This window comes from Stylophora pistillata, chromosome 4 (genome assembly GCF_964205215.1).
Source record: "Stylophora pistillata chromosome 4, jaStyPist1.2, whole genome shotgun sequence".
Classification (NCBI taxonomy): Eukaryota; Metazoa; Cnidaria; class Anthozoa; order Scleractinia; family Pocilloporidae; genus Stylophora; species Stylophora pistillata.
Window position 1 is genome coordinate 32,753,452 of NC_142522.1, and position 18,513 is coordinate 32,771,964.

The 18,513-nt window shown below is 35.2% G+C and overlaps 3 protein-coding genes across 5 annotated transcripts in view; 2 read left to right on the forward strand and 1 right to left on the reverse strand.

Moving 5' to 3' along the window:
* LOC111324485 (acyl-CoA-binding domain-containing protein 6) overlaps positions 1-6,292 on the forward strand; it is a 7,063-nt gene extending 771 nt beyond the window's left edge. The window contains exons 2-8 of the mRNA XM_022928052.2: positions 983-1,047; positions 1,553-1,670; positions 1,848-1,936; positions 3,764-3,866; positions 4,310-4,399; positions 4,507-4,537; positions 5,093-6,292. Coding sequence (XP_022783787.2) covers positions 983-1,047; positions 1,553-1,670; positions 1,848-1,936; positions 3,764-3,866; positions 4,310-4,399; positions 4,507-4,537; positions 5,093-5,229 — 633 coding nt within the window. The 3' untranslated portion in view covers positions 5,230-6,292. The remainder of the gene's footprint in view (positions 1-982; positions 1,048-1,552; positions 1,671-1,847; positions 1,937-3,763; positions 3,867-4,309; positions 4,400-4,506; positions 4,538-5,092) is intronic.
* On the reverse strand, positions 5,019-13,250 carry LOC111324484 (delta-aminolevulinic acid dehydratase). 2 transcript variants are annotated; one of them, XM_088755866.1, is made up of 13 exons: positions 13,092-13,250; positions 12,809-12,859; positions 12,189-12,285; positions 11,308-11,443; positions 9,842-9,925; positions 9,517-9,594; positions 9,321-9,409; positions 9,132-9,187; positions 8,887-8,974; positions 8,165-8,251; positions 7,257-7,286; positions 6,905-7,004; positions 5,019-6,481 (listed from the first exon to the last, which is right to left on the reverse strand). In XM_088755866.1, the coding sequence occupies exons 1-13, from the start codon at positions 13,202-13,204 to the stop codon at positions 6,417-6,419; spliced, it is 1,074 nt and encodes a 357-aa protein (XP_088611992.1). In that variant the 5' UTR covers positions 13,205-13,250; the 3' UTR covers positions 5,019-6,416. The 2 variants fall into 2 exon arrangements, with proteins under 2 accessions (XP_088611992.1, XP_022783786.1); XM_022928051.2 differs by lacking the exon at positions 9,517-9,594.
* A 235-nt stretch (positions 13,251-13,485) lies between these two features.
* On the forward strand, positions 13,486-17,863 carry LOC148733397 (ubiquitin-like protein 5). Of its 2 annotated transcripts, none has more exons than XM_088758436.1 (5): positions 13,486-13,644; positions 14,164-14,240; positions 15,209-15,292; positions 16,095-16,132; positions 16,659-17,863. In XM_088758436.1, exons 2-5 carry the CDS (start codon positions 14,185-14,187, stop codon positions 16,700-16,702), a joined length of 222 nt encoding a protein of 73 aa, XP_088614562.1. In that variant the 5' UTR covers positions 13,486-13,644; positions 14,164-14,184; the 3' UTR covers positions 16,703-17,863. The 2 variants fall into 2 exon arrangements, with proteins under 2 accessions (XP_088614562.1, XP_088614563.1); XM_088758437.1 differs by having other exon boundaries at positions 13,501-13,557.
* The last annotated feature ends 650 nt before the right edge of the window (positions 17,864-18,513 follow it).

Here is an 18,513-nt window from a genome sequence, read left to right on the forward strand (position 1 = left end):
GATATTTGTCCTCCGATTTTTTCCGTGAAAAAGAAACAGTCAACACAACACTTTTCCATTTTACTATTTACATGGAAGGAAACCAAACTGGTTTTTTTTTTTTTGCTTGCTTGCATCAATCACACGCATTCGCTATCAGATCACCACTGGCTTTTTTACTGTGTTTACGCGCAGTTTAATTGCAACATGAAAATTAATGGGAGGGTTATAAAATAAATAAACCCCGTTCTGGCTTGCCGGTATGTCGGCTGATAATGTCCTTGGCTGAGAGATTGTCCTCAAAATTTCATATTTGCCCTCGAAGCTTTGCTTCTCGGCCAAATATTCATTTTTCGGACAATCTCTCAGCGGTGGACACTATCAGCCAACATACCAGCTGCCCAAAGGGGTTTATTTACTAAATATTTGTACTTGATTCGCCCATTATTTGTACTTTACGAATCACAGTTGGATAATAGAATAGATCATTCATCTGTTTAGAGACAAATATTTGATAAAAAAAAAATTTCCTCTCAAACTGCAAACCTTGTTGAAACGTGGGTCATTTTACATGACTCATGATCTGGTTTTGAAGTGGACATGATAAGAACTTGTTTTTTTACATCTCACTGTCCTTTGCTCAGTTGTACGTATTATTAGTCAGCAGAGTAATTTACTCGCTTGGAGTTATTTCTTGTTCTTGAAAGCTAGCCTTTGGTGGCCTTGTATTTTGCATTATGATTGAGTTATGGTAACCATTAAAGCCAAAAAACATTGAGCCTCGCACAAGCAAACTGAACAAGACATGAGGAGAGCATTGAGCCTCACACAAGCAATAGTGAACAAGAAATGAAGAGAGAAAAAGAGATCAAGGATATCAGTTCCAGTAAATGCAAAATTGAATGAGACAATGATCACAGGAGGTTATGTTTATTTAGGGTTTTACATGTTATTGAAATTCAAATCTGTTTTTTTTTTGTCCTCTTTTTTTTTTTTGTCTCAGGCTAAAGAAGGACCATGCAATACATCAAGACCAGGGTTTTGGGATATGATAGGCAAAGCCAAGTGGTAATCCCAATTTCCATCCTTTTTTTTTTCATAAATTTATCCCAGACATGCCCCATTCATTCTGACACAGTGAAGTGCAAACCTAAGAAAAACATGTTGGAAAACGACCTTTTTCATATCTGGGAGCAATCTTCCTTTTTTCAGTTATTTCCCTTACACAGCAAAATAATCACTTTAGGAAAAAGATTTCATAAGAGACAAGTTTGCTTATTACCCAGATGACCCTTTAAGAGATAATTGCAGAATTTGGTCTAAAACAATCTTAGATCCCAAAGGTACCTGAGTATCACTTACAGTTGCTGGTGAAGGAATTGATTGAGATACCATAATTCCCTTCTGGTAGAATGTAATTACATGGAGTGAGGATACATTCCATGCATATTGTTTGTTTCAAACCTGCTCAGAAAACTTAACAGATTTTAACAATCAAAAATTGCTTCAAGTTTTTATGGAAATTTTAAGGATATAACCATTGATAAATGGATGTTGTCTTCTATCATGTTAGGGACTCTTGGAAAAAACTTGGAGACATGTCAAAGCAAGAAGCATTAGAACGTTACATACAGGAACTGTTTGAAACGGACCCTGAATGGGAAGCAAAATATGCTGTCACTGATGACTTGGTAGGTTACAGATTGAAAACTTATCAAATGAATGTTAACTCTACAAACTTTTTCTATTTTTTTTACCATGACTTTACCTGTTCATCTGCAATTTTCCTCATCAAGATTTATTCGTCATGTGTTTGTTAATCTAAAGTGGTCACAAGACTGCAATTTTTTTCTTAATTTTTCATTTAGACCCCAAAAGAAACTGATAAACCAACACACAAACAGACAATGGGTCTAGCTGTTAGCACACTCAGAGGAAATGAGGATGATATCATTAGGTCTGTATTAAAGTATGTGTTTTTTACAACATGGATAATTCATATGTTTTGGGCTATTTGTCTACACCAATCACAACCAGCCAATAATATCATGACAAAACTGACCAAAAAAGGCATTCAGTTTTCATGAATCAGACTTGTAATATTAATGCTGAGCTGACCAACATCTCTTCCCAACTTTGATGATGACTAACACTCGCATTGAAGAAACAGCAGTTCCTTTCTGGACAGATACCATACATGCAATCAGATCATGCCTTTAACCCTTATTGAGAGTTACTGGGTTCTAATTTTGTCTTATAGTACCATATAAAGGTCACGAGAATAAAGGAAATGATTACCAATTTCAGAAGCTCCTGATTGTCAAACAAATTCTCCTAATCAGTACCATAAGAAATGTAAAGTTAACAGTGTTGGGCTGCTAGGCTAAAATTAGGGTGTAAAGAGTTAACTGTTACTCCTTTTTTTTTTTAAAACCATCCACTTTAATTTATAATAACTGCAAGCTTAAATTATTCCTGTGTACAGTTGCACCTGTATTAAGCGGCACTGTATAAAGTGGTCAGTCCCTGCATTAAGCGGTCAGTTGTCAAAGTCCTGAATTTGCTTCCTATTAATAGGTAATCACATGGGGCTGAGTAAAATTAAGGATAATATCACGTGTGTTTTCAGAAGCTGTTGAAATTTCCCAAGTTACAAAGTGATGAGGGCAATTTCAGCAACTTCTAAAAACATAAGTGATATTAATCCTTAATTTTACGAGGACCATTGCGATTACTTGTTAATGAAATTGAGGGGAAAATTACTGAATTTCTGAATGTGCTTTTCAGTAATCAGTCATAGGAAGCCATTTAAAGTTGACAAAGAATCAAGGGCCACAAATGCACAAATGAGCTGAATGAAATTTTATTTTTGCACAAAGATACCAGGACTTTGGATAGGCTTTTGATTTTAGATATCTCTCCAGTGATGCCTGCATTACTTTCAGGCAGTCGGGCTCATATTCATCCCCGTTTTCTTTTCATAACTTGGCATTAAACTGCGCTAGTGTTTGGTTGAGGACTTTGCTCTCGTACTCTTCTAAATTTGCTTGGAAGTTTCTTTCATTTGCCTACTTTTTAAAAACGTTCTTCCAGTACTCCGTGCTTTTCCTCGTGTTTTTGTTTTCACTCCTGTCTTTTAATTCTTTGATATATTCCTAGTCAACTATCTCAAAACAAGACACCATTGTTACAGAAAATCTTCAGCAACAAATTTTCGATAGCATAAGCTGTTGCTAGGCAACCTGAGTACCAATCATGAGGTAGTAATTTTGCCCTCTTCTCCAGGAAAATTAAGAAAAAAAAAATAACCTATTCATTGACCAATCAGCATTGAGTAATTTTGCCCTCTATTTTATTCATCACTGTAATTTTCACCTCTGTTAAGTGGTCATGGTCACCTTTACTAACTCCCTGCTTGTACTGTCTTCCATCTGCAATGAATGGTCACTTAAGGTGGAACCATTAAAATAAAACTAAACAAAATCTTTCAAGTAACTTTTAATCCATTTTTCTCTCCCAAAATCAATGTTAGTTGTAATTTTTGAACAAGTTTTTGTAACTTGAGTGATCAATTAGGGCATGACATGACATTTTTATAATACCCCTAATCTGTTGAACTTGTATAAAACAGTCAACCTGCATCAAGTAGTCACCTGACCATTCCCATGGGTGACTGCTTAAATTAATACAGGTTTGACTGTGTGATAATCATGTTCATGCATGTATTGATGTTAGTCTGACCTGATGAGATCTTTGATTAAAAATGTTATTCTTTGAATGGTAGTGATGCTAACAAGTCAGTGTTTGACTGGTGCAAGGAAGGTAATGTTAAAAGGATGGATGTTCTTCTTAACAAAGGAGAAAACATTAATGCCAAGGATGAGCAGGTAAGCAACTTTGACAGTTTCAAAAATTTAATTCCTGAGCTGCAAATTTAGTTGCCTCCTTTGTAGCCAGTGTTATTGGGACTCATCCTGCATGGCTAGCCCAAGCAAAGCTGCATCATCAGTTTCTAGTTAGACTTTGTACCAATGAATACAGGAATGTGTGTTATCTGATCATTGTATTCTAGAGAGCAACACAACCAAACCTTAACTTTTTCTCTCTCTCTGTCAGAAATATAATCTGGGTGGTGACTTGCAGGAAATAAACATATTGGCATCCTGGTCATGCAGTTCTCACCTATCAATGATTAGGGCACATAGCATTTTTAAGTAGAATCTTGCAACATGGTTGAAATAAACGTTATTTTCCAGTTTATGTTATTCAAGAAACTTGGCTTGATCAGATATTATGTTTATATGGTCATGAAGGATGTGCTTTTTCTTAGGGTATGACTTTACTCCACTGGGCTTGTGACAGAGGCCATGAGGAGGTTGTAACATATCTAATAAAAAACAAGGCTGAGGTGAATACACAGGTAGGCACTTGTTGTCTTCTGGTTTTTAAGAATAAAACTATTTTAAGCTAAGCAAGGCATGCATTACACCATGGGTGAATTCTAAATGTGATATAATTATTTTTTAGGATGCTGATGGTCAGACACCTCTACACTATGGTAAATAACTTTAACTTAATTTTTGTTTACTTAATCATTTGAAGAAAAAAAAATCCATTGAACAGTGAGCTAAAGAAAAAAAGATGCAGACCTCAAAAGTGTGATGACTGAAATTCATTTAACAATAAGGTGGAAATGTAGTAGAGTAGAGTAGACATCTATATTTATACAGATAGCCCCTTCAGTGTGGTAAACACTGGTATCAACGGGGGTCCTGTTACCCACCCATCCCATACCCACCCATCCCATACCCACCCATCCCATACCCACCCATCTCACAGTAATCTCGAACATGGGAAATTAATGTCTTCTGCCCCCAGCCCTGCAGGAGATGGGACTTCTTCTCAACTATTTTAAAACCCTGAGTGTTGGTTCGGCTGGGGCTCGAACCCTCGACCTCCCGCACAATAGTCCAGTGCTCTATCCATTGAGCTAACCAGGAGGTGGTTAGCTCAATGGACTTCAATGTAACTTCAAGAAATTCAATAGTCCACAAAAGCTCATTTTATTTTTACCATTTTTATGTACTAAGGTTACCTTTGTTCAAAATTGCAGCTGCCACCTGTGATTTTCTGGTAATAGTAAAAGAACTCTTACAATGTGGAGGAGATTGTACAATTACCGACAGTGATGGCTGTCGCCCGGCTGATGTTGCAGAAAGTTCTGAATTGAAAGTACTACTGAATACATAAAAATTGCAAGTTTTTAACTACAGTTTAAAAAACATGTGAATGATTTTGCTTCCAAAGCTGAGAATATATTTATCGAGTCAAATTTAAGGCTCTAAATGCATTGAACATTTTAAATGCTTATTTTAGTTGTGAAAGAAAATTCCAAAATTATTTTTACTACAAGAATGTTAAACTTGTGTATATAAAAAGATGTCAAGGTTATTTCAAAAAGGTGAAAGAGTACCTCGTATCTTTGGTTTGTAATTATTTATTCAATTTCATTGTTAAGGTTCTGAAACCTGAAGCAATGTGTTTGTTATCAATAAATATCTTCAACAAATTTACAGAAAAAAAAGAGAGTGAAATGTTTGATTGTTCAATTTTCTACAAATTTTATTGGAAAAATAGCCCCTAATGCAATTAAAAAAATAGTTGAACAAAATCTAAATTTTTAACTCCCCTTAATATGCAACTTGATGAGTATCATCATGTTTATAATATTATTACTTAAAGAACCTCAAAATACTAGTGATGCAATGTCTCTTTGTGTTCCTTACATTCTATGGTTAAATTACTGCAAAAGCTACCAAATTTAATTGAATTAATGTCTTAAAGTATTGCTGCATACTGTCACTCAATCACTGATCCAGTGTTCTCACTTACTTAAAGAACAAAAGGTAAACGAAAATTTCAAACTGGTAGAACAAAATTTACACGTTCAATTTTTAAGAATTCCAACTGATTTTAGGCAGTTAGAAGTGGTACCACATATTATGTTCAAATCATTATTAAGTCCTCTGACATTATAACATTTTCCACATCATTAAGTCAGAGACACAAATTTTAATGACATTATTGAGTTTGTTTACATTGTTACCTTTCATGATATCATTAAGTTGGTAACATCATTAATTTTAAGACATCATTAAGTTAATATCATTGTCAATTATGAGACATTGTAAATTCTAACGACATTGTTAAATTGATACCAACTTCATTAACTTTTATGATATATTTTTTGTGCTGCAAACATGTAGTGAACTTAAATGTATGGAACCTGGCATGTACTGTGTGTGTGGCATGTACTGTGTGTGTGACATGTTAGGGAAAAAAAAAAACAAGAGTATGTTAAACTAATAGAGTTACAAAAGAGTGCCTAATAGGCTGAATGATTCTGCAGTTACTGCCTGAAAAGAGGAACATGGTGGTCAGTTATCTTCTTTCAGCCAGTCCAATAGTTGTGGAACAAAGTATGTTATGATGATGTCAGCACCTGAGAAACAAAAACAACATAAAACAGGTTAATTTTCATAAACATGGTCACTAGAGAAAAGTTAAGTGATTTCAATTTTAAGTTGTTGGAAATAACTTTATTCTTAGAGCTTGTTTTGTAATTATTACTAAACAGTAGTATTATGTGAGAACTAAACCATGAGCCACACCTGCCTCTAACAACAACTGAGGTTGACAACAGCAAGGTTATTAACAAGACATTAACTAACTATTAAATTAAGGACCTTTCAAAATTAAAATATTTTTATTTCTTGGAAAATCAGCCTCCATATCTTTGGAAGAGAGGGGGTTACACTTGTAAAGTGTATAAAACAATGAAAATTGAAAATATTTACCGGTACTGGTATTCAAAAGTACAATAGTATCATAGAAGCTTTTTATAATACAAAATTATTGTTATTACCTGCCCTTCTCATAGATGTTAAGCATTCTAGAACAATTGTCTTTAAGTCAAATGCTCCTGCCTTACTTCCATGATACAACATTGCAAACTCCCCTGACACCTTTGGAAACAGGAGTGAACTAATTAGTGACGCTAATCTACAACTGGGACCTTCTAGCAACAGTAATTATAAATAATTAGTAATTATAAATAATATTATTATAATGTTGATCTTTGTGTCTGTTCCCTTCCTCTCAGATTTGGGTGGTCTGTGAAAATTAACTCATCAGAAGTAACATGGTTCTAACTAATGTGTCCTTAATGAAAAATTTGCTTGAATTTCAAAGATTGATTGAAGTGTTTTGATACAAACCTGGTAAATTGCCAGTGGAAAATCAGGGAACTAGTGAAATAGATAAAAGTCAAGAAAATGTGTTAATGACAATCAATTCGAAGTTATGATGATTTTATATTTATCTATAATTAGTGACTAAGTCTTGACTTGTAAATTGTTACAACTAAATTATTTGATAAAACCATTGCTCTTGGTAATACCTACGGTCCTTGTATTGGACTATGTGTGTGTGTGTTATATGTCTATCAATTAAAAACATTAATCTTCTGTATAATGGATAATATTTATCCTGCCTATTGTGTGTGTGTGTGTGTTACATGTCCATCAATTGAAAACATTAATCTTCTGTATAATGGATAATATTTATCCTGCCTATTGTGTGTGTGTGTGTGTGTGTGTGTGTTACATGTCCATCAATTGAAAACATTAATCTTCTGTATAATGGATAATATTTATCCTGCCTACTGTGTGTGTTATGTCTATCAATTGAAAGCATTGATCTTCGGTATAATGATGGATAATAATTATCCTGCCTAACTTTTATATCTGTTCTGGGTAAATGACTGTCTGAAAATTCATCATTTCCAAATTAATGGGAAAAACTAGCAAAGTGAGCCGTGTTATATGGCATGGAAGAGAGCCAAATCTTTCTAGGTACAAGCAGTCCTGTTATTTACTTCTCATTTCAAATGAGTGAACACCAATTCTGTTAGTTGCTAGTCTTTCATTGACAGTTTTTTTAAACTTAAGGTAATTTTAGAAGTTGTTTGAGCACTTTCAGCAACCAGGCTCAGTTATGGAACAGGAGACACATCCAGCAAAATTCTCAAAGCTAACGAACATACAATGTTATATACATTTTCTATAGGAAAAAAAACTATCGAGTCTTGAGTACAAGTTACCAAAGGTCACAATCCACAATGTACCTTATCCTTAGTTTGTCTCACAATATCAAGGTAAGCCATTCCAGGTTTGACCATAAGAAAATCTGCTCCTTCCCTAACATCCCGTTCCTGTTAATTGGTTAGATAACAAGACTTTCAAGAAACACTTTCGTCTTGAATTTAAAGGTAAAATTTTATCATGGATCAAGTGGCACAGGCTGCTTGACCTTTTCCCTATTATCTTAGTATAAGGTGACAAGGATCAGTCACTTGTCCATCATAGGTGGGCTCCCCCTCCCCCCCTCCCAGCAAAAACTCTTGTTAACTTTCCTAGGTGACAGTTTCCCAGGACCCCTCCCCACCCTTCTGTTTGCTAGACAATGACTCCTGCTAAGCCTTAAGGTCAGATCTTTCAATCTGAAGTAATGAGGCCAGAATGTCTCCCGTCCCCGGAAGGCAAAGCAAATGTTGAAATAACACTTTCCCTTTAACGCCCAGGCATGATTGACTCCAAATCCTCCTAATATTATCAACATATTTTACCAATAAACAGGTGCTGCAGCATCAAATTCTTGGGGCTTATAGAGCTAACATAAATCTTCTCAGAGCACAGGGCTGGCAAAGGGCAAACCCTTAAGCTTGAAACAATAGCTTTAGAATCTTTGCAGTGGCCAATTCACAATATCGACTCAGTTGATAAAACCAAATTGCTTAAAATAAGGCCACCTGAGGCAACTAAAAAATGCTAAAATACCAAATCCTACCACAGCTCTGGCTGCAAGACCTTTAGATCCTGATGGCAACTGATAACATCTTCTATCACCAAAGGCTGGTGCACTTTTTGCTGCATCTCTGTAAGAGAAATGCAAACGAATTGCAAAGAGATGCAAGAATACATTAACGATATGACAGATGCAGTAAATAAAAATTTGAAAATAGCAGGGTACAGAAAGAACTGTATGCTTTGATTATTAGTAACAAGAGCCTTCCTTTATAATTTACAAATTACCTGAATGGACCATAAAAACCAGAGGCAAACTTTGCACTGTAGCTCATAACTGCAACCTAATGGAGATAATACATTAGAACACTCGCAGCAAGAATAAAATCTTTAGATGTTGATTAATACTGTATCAATGAGCTATATTAAACACAAATTTGAAAAATTCACTGATTTTCACTATGTAATACAATATACCTTTCCTCCATAACCATTCTTGTGTAAGATATCTTTAATAGCTGCTATTCTGTTGTCCATCATGTCTGAAGGGGCTACAACGTGACAGCCTAGAAGAGAGTTCATGGGTGAACTAAACAAAATTGTGGGCTGAAGGCAAACCTTTTAAGCTTTAGCATTCCATCTGTGGACATGAAGCTGTAATAATCCTAGCCACCTTTTAATTCACTGCGAGTGGAATAAGCTTTGGCTTGATAAGTCTTTTGTCTCACTAGCCAACTTTCCTTTACTACCACTGGTGGAAAAAGAAATAATTTTATCTAGCAACTCAGAGTCCTCTTCCATATGGGATGCTATTCCATCACAGGTAGCAATTCCTTTCAAACAGAGAAGATTCTACCCTATACTGAATAGAGCACTCACTTGGATCTTGGAGAGTTAATTAAGTTTTCTTGCTTGAATTCAATAATATCTAAAATAATGGTTACTTAAACAAACTAAACCACCTCTTAGAGGAAAATATTCCAGTTTCATTTTCATACCTGCCTTAGCATAGGATAAAGATATTTCAGCAATCCTTTTGATACTTGCTGCATTGTTGATGGAACCATCATCATAAAGGATACCTGTGAGTAAGACTTTCAGTTAAGAATTTGACTCTGTCTCGACATGTTAATAAAGAAGAGAAAAATGACAATCATCCCAGTAGTTGTACTGAGTTGATGTCATTGTACATTGTACCAAAGTCCTGGTGGGGTCTCCTGCAATGATTCAGTCTAACCTGATTCAGAAGAGTGTATCTAATATGAAAAGCGTATTTATAAGGTTTTATTACACAACTCGGGCAGTCAGAGGGCCAATAACTAAAATCAACCAATCAAAATGCTCTATTGCCGGTCCAATATTCTCTAAGTATTGGACTGGGCACTGTCCCGAATGGTCCCGAACGATACCACACTTGTGTCCCTTTGAACTTCAGTCCTATAATAAATCTCTTATTAACCAAGCCTGCTCGGAACCGTACTGGAAGAATATCGGCCCTTGGTCTTTTTTGTACGGACCTCGCTGTGCTCGGTCCGTACTGTCAAGACCTCAGGCTGATATTCTCCCAGTACGGCCCTCGCGCTTGGTTAATAAGATTATGTATTTGTACAAGGTGTATCTATGAGAGGTGTATATGTAAGAGGTGTATTTAAGCAACTAAATTTCAAAGTTCTCTTTCACTGATACTTGCTATTATCCAGCTGTTAACTAAACAGGTGTATAACAATACAACTATACATACACTATTACTCTGTAAGTGATAAATCATTTAAAAATATATTATTTTATAACTTTAGATTGGTGATTAACAAAGGTATTCAGAATGCAAAAATATATATTAAATAAAAAAAAGACTGATCAAGACATAACCTAAGCAACCCAATAATAACTATTAGTATAATTTCAGAGCTGAGCAAAGAGTTTCCAGCAATCTGATTGGTCGAGCGGTTCCTTATTTGACGCTATATAAACCGCTCCACGCAGTTTATATAAAATGTTAAAATAAAATGTTAATAAATGTTAAAAAATGTTAAAATGTTAAAAATGTTAAAAACACACAATGTTTCGATGACTCCATGTCATCATTCTCAAGTGAGAAGAGAATAAAAATGAATAGTTAATTTATACCGTACGAAGGTGACAAACGTAAAAAGTTAAAAATTTTTTTTTTTAAATTTAAATAAATAATTGCACGTGTTGAGTTCACAAATGTTAAAATTTTCTCGCTAATATTTATTCTTAAATCTCTGTTGTTCAACTCTGAAATTATACTAAAACAATTATTTGCCTCAGATTCGGTGAATATCATTGAATAATCCCCTCAACTTCATCTCAGGATTATTCGATGATATTCACCAAACCTGAGGCAAATAATTGTTAATTGTTATCCTTTGATTCCAAGTCTTGAAATGTTTGGTTCATAAGAAGAAAAAAATTGATGAAAACGGCAGAGAATATTACATACCACAGTGGCCATGGGTCGCATAAGGACAAATACAAACATCGCAGCAGATCAGTAAGTCAGGAAATAAGGATGATATCTTCTTTATAGCTAAGATCGCAGGGTTATCTTCACTGTCTGCATTACAAGCATCATCTGTCTATACAAGGATACATGTATACACTGGTTATTAATACATTGGCATTTATTTCTTAAAGTTATCATAATGTTCTGCTGTTAGTCTCCATTATTGGTTTCACCCCTAAGAATGACTAGCATCTAATTTCTCCTAACAATATCACGCCTGAATGACACATTAAAGGTCAGGAGAATAGAGGAAATGATCACCAACTAAAAATGCACCTAATTGTTGAACAATTTCTCCTTGCTAGCACCCTTGGAGGTGTATAGAACAGCATGGAGAATATGCATACTGTTGATAGGGTGTAAAGGGTTAAAAATTATATCAAAATAATGCAGCATCTAGAAGGATGCAAACAACATATTTATAAACTAAGAACAAAAAAGTTAAACAATATGTATTCTCAGATGCAATGAATATATGAAGTTCATTTATTTTGAACTGAGGTATTAGATACGTATGATGTACGATCGTGCATCATATGTGAAAATGTATTCTCGTTAGTTGATTTCCTTCCCCAGTTAACTTTGAACTATGAGTTGGTGTTAAATTTCTTATGCTACTGCATTGCTTAACTCCACTGAGAAATTTATCAAATCAGAAGGGGTACAGCACATGATCCAACTCTATAGCATATAAGACATAACATAAGGGTAATTAAAATGATCCTTAAGACCTACTGCAAATATTTCATTCCCTTCCAAGTCACAACATTTGTTTTTTTTTAAATTTAAAATAAATTGCTAACAATCAGTGATTGCACCTTCTTTAGCCTTGAGAGAACTCCAAACAGCAAGACAGACTTGAGTCCTTTCTTCACCAAGGGTGAAACTATCTTTTCCACATTGTTAATGCCCATCCTTTACATAAAGTTAAATAATCATTCACTCATAGAAACTTCAACAGAATTTTGCCATTTTACAACTATGGTTGAGCCAAAATCACAGAAAAAGGCACTGGGCAGAAAGGAAAAATTTTCCGGGTTAACTCTTTTTTATGAATAATAGTTAGAAATTTGTCAACTTTTACACCAAACAGAAAAAATTTCTTGGCTGTTTTATGGCAAACAGTTAACCCCAATGAGACCCCCTTCTCCTCCCCTCTCCCCCCCCCCATCACCCTTCCTGCCTCCTAAACCTCCAGGCTTTTGTCCCAAGTCCTCCTCAACTACTTAGTCCATTGTGTAAGTACAAGTACCAATTAATCCCAGTCTTTGAAAGACAACGTTCTCAGCGTCATGGACCTAGCTTTGAAACATAGCTTATGACTGATCTGGGATTACTTGTCTTCGATTGAAACTAGCGAAAAATCTTTCATGAAATGTCATAGCTTCGTAATCTGCAGGTTGACACTTCTGTAATAATAATAATGTCCTGTACTGACCTGTGCTGTCCGGGAAGACTTGAAATTTCCTCCAAAGCATCAACTTCATCTCTACAAAGACAGTAAGTTTTTGAACTCCCTGAGATCAGAAAACTTGCTCTATCTCCATTCAAAAACATCCACGAACCATAAACAGAGAAATCATTTATCACGATCAATTCATATTTCTCCCGTTATTTTTGCACAAGGCCTCTTTCTTAAACTACTCCCCCGTCCCTCCTTCCGCACGCAACATACAGTACGTCGAACGATATTCCTGTCTTTGTAGCTTCATATTACTCACGTGATGAACAAAGGGTATATCAAGTTCTTTGTTGTTATTTCCGTGTTTATGCTTTGCCAGCTCCTTGTAGTAGCGTGATTGTACCCACCGTGTAACGCTCCGTACGAGGCCATTTTTTAATGACCCTTCTAAATTCAGCCGCTGAGCCGAAGAAGAGAGGTGACTATGTCATTTAACATTCACGTAATTTAATCCTCGCTGAATTTTTTCAATTTCATCTATATTACCAATTGAAAAAAGACAAAACTCATTTAATATAGGGCTTAATTCAATTTCACTAAAAATTTTAGTTAAAATTTCCAAAGACCCGACAGGTTTGCAAGAATTTGTATCCCGCTACACATTATGTGACACAAATACAATGCATGATGAACCAATATTCTCGAAAATCGCAGGCGCGGTTTGCTTTGGACTTTCAAGATTTTGTTTAGCGGGGCGTCCCTGTCTAGCGTTAAATTCATTGGCAGTAAGTTAATTTTTCGGTTGCCATAAGATATTGGAACATATCTAAGCAAATTGGGAGTGAATGATATATTTCCCAAGAGTCATCTGAGTAAGTATGAATTGGTACTCTGTCGAATCAAGACCAATTTGTACAACGTCTTCCAAGTTTTAACTATATCTTTCGTTCTTATATATATATGTAGATATTTGTGAATATTTTGGCATTTATCCCGTGGAAGCCCTTTATTCCGCGAAGTATTATACAACAGGTTTTAATAGGAGGGTATATACTCACCACTTAAGAAAAGCGAAAGTCAGAGCCGCGCATGGGAAACTTTATAAGAATGCCCGTTTGTACAAAAAAAAATTACCTATCTTGAACCCAGAAATAACCGTAAACTAGATAATGTGGTCTTATCGTTTATTTAATGGTAGCCCTGAAAAGAAGCAATTAATTTGGATATATCAACAAAGTTGAAATGGTAAATTGGCCACCGTAATGATTACAAAAGCTGACGTTTCGAGCGTTAGCCCTTCGTCGGAGCGAATGAAAAGAAGCGTTTACAGTGTTGTTTGGTTACTTCAGTCAGCAAACAAATCTGATATGTGGTATCCTATTGCATTTAAGGACTGTTTTCTACAAACAAAAATGATTGAAGTTACATGTAATGATCGTCTTGGAAAAAAAGTACGAGTCAAGTGCAAGTATCCTTTTGAAGATATAACAGGATAACAGAATCCTTTAACCCTTACACCTAACATCGATATGCATGTTCTCCCTACTCTTCTCCATACATTTTCTTTGGTACTGACCGGGAGAATTTGTTTAACAATCAAGCTTCTTAGCTTCAAAGCTTCTTAGGTTGGTGATCATTTCCTTTATTCTCATGACCTCATTGAGTGACTCAGCAGTATTACTGTGAGGAGAAATTAGATGCTGGTCACTCTTAGGGTTTAAAAGGTTACTAAATTCAATCAGACACCTGTCTGGTAGAACTTAGTTTTTCAAAGTAGCGGCGTTCGGAAGCAAAAAGGAAAAACCAAGCAGACACTTTAATTCCAACATGGAAAACTGTAGACTCATGGTAAACAATAACTACTGTTAAAACAAACCACTACTCAATGAACTAAAAAACTTTCAACTCTTCTCTAAGAAAATTGTACACGTCAAAAATAAAAAAGTCTACGTGATTTGCCTACGATATTATTAACCTACGTAATCCCAAAGTACGTGCACGCGAGTCGCGCATGCACAAGTTCGTTAATGTCTTCTTAACAAGAGGTTTCATCCACAAATTGCCTATATTCACTTGACATTCACTCAAAAAATTTCCCTTTCAGTGATACTATTTCAATTACTCAAAACTGACTCTTACTGTTAAAAAAGCTAGTGCTATCAGAGAGATATTCAGCCATTTGATTATCAACTAGAGGCTGATAAAAGGTTAATAAACATGCTTTGACCATTATTCTTTGTTCAATCAAATGTCTAGTCTTATGTTGAACTTTGTACTGTACAATAAAATTTCTTTGTAAGTTATTCTGTCCTATGGCATTTTAAGTTCATTCTTGTTATGCATTCTGGTTGTGCATAATTTCATGTATGATTTAATATATTCACATGATGACAATGCCAAAAATATGGTTAGGATTTTTCTTGAGTCTGTTGTTAGTTCAGATGATACTGTTGGAGATTTAAAGAAACTAATCTCTGCACAGACAGGAACCAAATGGGACAGAATAGTGCTCAAGAAGTGGTATGTACACTCATTATTTTCTGTTTATATTGTTTCTTTATATAATAAGCTGCATTATTAAAAACTGGATCATTGGATAATGCAATTCAAGACATTTTATTGGCTTAACCATTATGGTTTATCAGCCAATATACCATAATCTACAAAAATAGTAAGCATAAGTGTCAGCGTAGAATTAAAAGGGAGCTAAAAATTTAATAAAATTTAATAACTTAATTTAACATTTTTAATAAAACAATTATTCCACTCGTGCTTGTTGGATATGAGATGATTATAGCCAACTTGGCGCTATACACCTTGTTGGCTATCTATCATCTCATATCCAACGTGCACTCGTGCAATAATTGTTAATTATGCAACATTATGATTGGTTCCTTCTTATGATCTTTTGGAGGAAAGATGCACAAAGATGACCTCACCATTAACAATCTTTTTTTGCTTCTTTTAAATAAAAAAACAAATAGATTCCATGTTGCCATGCATCTGTTCAGTAATGGATCATGGAGGAGGTCAAAATGTGGTAAGAATATCAGGGGCACACTTGGCTACACCATAATAATGTGCCACTCTTTTGTACTTACCACATTTTGATATCTGTCATCTGTCATCTATTACTGAACAGACACATGACAATATGGAATCTACAAATTGAACAATTCCACTTTTTGAATAGTGAAAATTTGGAAAAAAATTCCCTGTGTGATTTGCTGATTTTCAGCAACCTGTGTTGATCAGCGTATGATACAAATCTGAGAACATTTTGTGAAAGATTGTAAAAAATTTGTACTGAATTTACTTGCAGGTATACCATCTTTAAGGATCACATTACACTTGCAGACTGTATCTTTTGATACAAATTTTTTGTTTCATAGATCTAACCCTTTCACTGCCAAGATCTCATTTGTAATTCTCCTTACTGTCTGCCATACAATTCTTGTGATGTTGGTTAAGAGAATTTGGTTATTGGATCAACTAATAATTCCCTAATTGAGGGGGGAAGGGGAGCTATCCTCTCAAAAAAATGCATAGACATGAGAAGGTATGGTGTAGGTGACCTCAAGAGTTCAAACATATATCAGGGTCATCCTCGGTGTAAAAACCTGACGAGGTTTTCTTTATTTCATGAGGTATTGTTTTGCTGTATGCTATTATTTCTAATGTTTTGTTGTCTTTGTTTTACGTCACTCATGAGCTTCACAGGTTTTTACATCGAGGATGAGCCATATATCATGTTGTTATTCACAGAGTAGTGTATTCTATCTGATTGGATAATTACCACTAGCAGTTTTGAGAATTTAAGAATATTCTGTGTTTATAAACTCTTTGTGAGACATTTTAATTGCACTTCCTTAATGCATTACCTCAGATGAAATCCATGATGGAATGAACTTAGAGTTGTACTATAACTAAGCCTCCATACCAAACAGAAAATGTCAAGTCCTACCCCTGTGATAAATTTATTTTAGGCGCTCATCGCAAGGTTTCTTTAAGAATTTATTAACTAAAAATGCAATATTTCTACATTTTGGTGTATCTTTTCAGTGGCAGTCACATTACTACACATTTGATCTGCTAGCTGCTTTTTACAACAGTTATAAATTGTACAATGATTTATCAAGTGAGGAGATACATACACAAAACAGCAATGTAAAAGTCAGGATTTTTTTCTTTTGAACTGTGGTGAACCTTTCCATTCTGCATCACCCTTCTGGCCTCTAATTTTAGTTTATGTTTAACCCCCCTACATCCTGACATTAGTTTGGATATTCTCTGTCAAAAGATCCGAGTCGAAAAAGCAAAACAAAAACATGTAAGAGCCGTTATGTAACAATGTCACAGAGCATGCGTGTCACGCATGACGTCCCAACCTGACATTCTCTATACTGATTTCCATGCATTTCCTAGGTGCTCAGCTGACAAAGAGAATCTGTTTAACAATCGAGGGCCTGTTTAGTTGGTGTTCATTTCTTGTATTCTCATGACCATATTTTGTGATTCAGGAGTGGTATCAGAAGGAGAAGAGGGCTGACATTATTGTCAGGTTTTGTAGCTGTAAGCACAGGCGACCCAAGCTCTCTTTAAGAACCACATAACGAATACAACTTGCATAAGGATTTGTATGGGATATTCTACAAGATACCCAAGTGGTTTTTTTTTTATTCCCGGTTTTCTCTTCTTAAATCAAGTTAAATCAGTAAAATAACATCACCAGGAACAAATAACACACATACGAAATAAGGTAAGCCATTTTTAATTGATATTTTCACTTTTATAATTTAACTATCTCCATGGATATCTTGTGGAAAAAATCTCATACAAATCCTTATAGATCGATATGCAAATTGTGTTCGTTGTGTGGTTCTTAAAGAGAGCTTGGGCTGCCTGTGCTGTAAGTTTTTAAAGGGAATTTGTACTTACTTTTAATTACTTCAAGGGTGCTGAAGATGACCAGTTACTTTATGAAAATGCTGTTGTAAATTCAACTCTGAATTATACTCAATTATTGCGTAATCTTGGGTACTTTCATTTGTAAATACTTACAGGTATTAAACTTTGCTGTAAACTTTGTAAGTCTGAGTAGGGGTGCAACTTTTGGTTAGGCTTATCAGAATCTTGGAGCTCCCTAAATCTAACGACATTAAGCCGCGTCAAACTACACTTTGCTTGTTTTTTTGTTTGATTAGTGAAGATGATTTTGACATTATCTTCTCGGATTGACTGATTAATCACATTCGAAAAAGAAGACCAGGGAAATTTGTTAACTGCTTAACTCTCATGGAAACTACCTTACAAGCCGCTCTTTCAAAGACTATTAATCGAAGATGTCAATTGAGCTTTTACGGAAAAAGTATAATTAAGGTAACAATCTTCTTTATAAGGAGCGTCCTCTCTGAAGAGGAAGATGACTGGTCTCTACGTGCTTGAGCGCAGTACATTCCGTTCACAACGGTTCTTCTAGACCCATTGTTAGTTGGTTGAAGCAGACAATGGCCATTTTCCAAAATCAAATGTTACGTTATTGCCAATCAGTATAAATGAGGTCCAAGGGGTTATTTTGTCAAAATCTTTATTCCTCGTCAATTTTCTGGCCTCGTGAAGAGATTCACTGGTACTTTTACCGAGGAATAAGTGTTCGTAGAAACAAGTCATGAACTGCTCTGTTGCACTGTCATCGAGGGCCCATCGTGGCGCTAGCACTGAGCAAGTACTGGGTCCAAGGA

What these genes read in the sequence shown, in the direction of transcription:
- LOC111324484 (XM_088755866.1), bottom strand. Translation starts at nt 13,204, where the DNA reads ATGGCCTCGTACGGAGCGTTACACGGTGGGTACAATCACGCTACTACA. An exon ending in AGAATGGTTATGGAGGAAAG is followed by an intron (nt 9,188 to 9,320) that starts GTATATTGTATT and finishes TATCTCCATTAG; the next exon opens with GTTGCAGTTATGAGCTACAG. An exon ending in GGTTTTTATGGTCCATTCAG is followed by an intron (nt 8,975 to 9,131) that starts GTAATTTGTAAA and finishes TTTCTCTTACAG; the next exon opens with AGATGCAGCAAAAAGTGCAC.
- LOC148733397 (XM_088758436.1), top strand. Translation starts at nt 14,185, where the DNA reads ATGATTGAAGTTACATGTAATGATCGTCTTGGAAAAAAAGTACGAGTC. An exon ending in AAAGTACGAGTCAAGTGCAA is followed by an intron (nt 14,241 to 15,208) that starts GTATCCTTTTGA and finishes GTCTGTTGTTAG; the next exon opens with TTCAGATGATACTGTTGGAG. An exon ending in TCACATTACACTTGCAGACT is followed by an intron (nt 16,133 to 16,658) that starts GTATCTTTTGAT and finishes GCATTACCTCAG; the next exon opens with ATGAAATCCATGATGGAATG.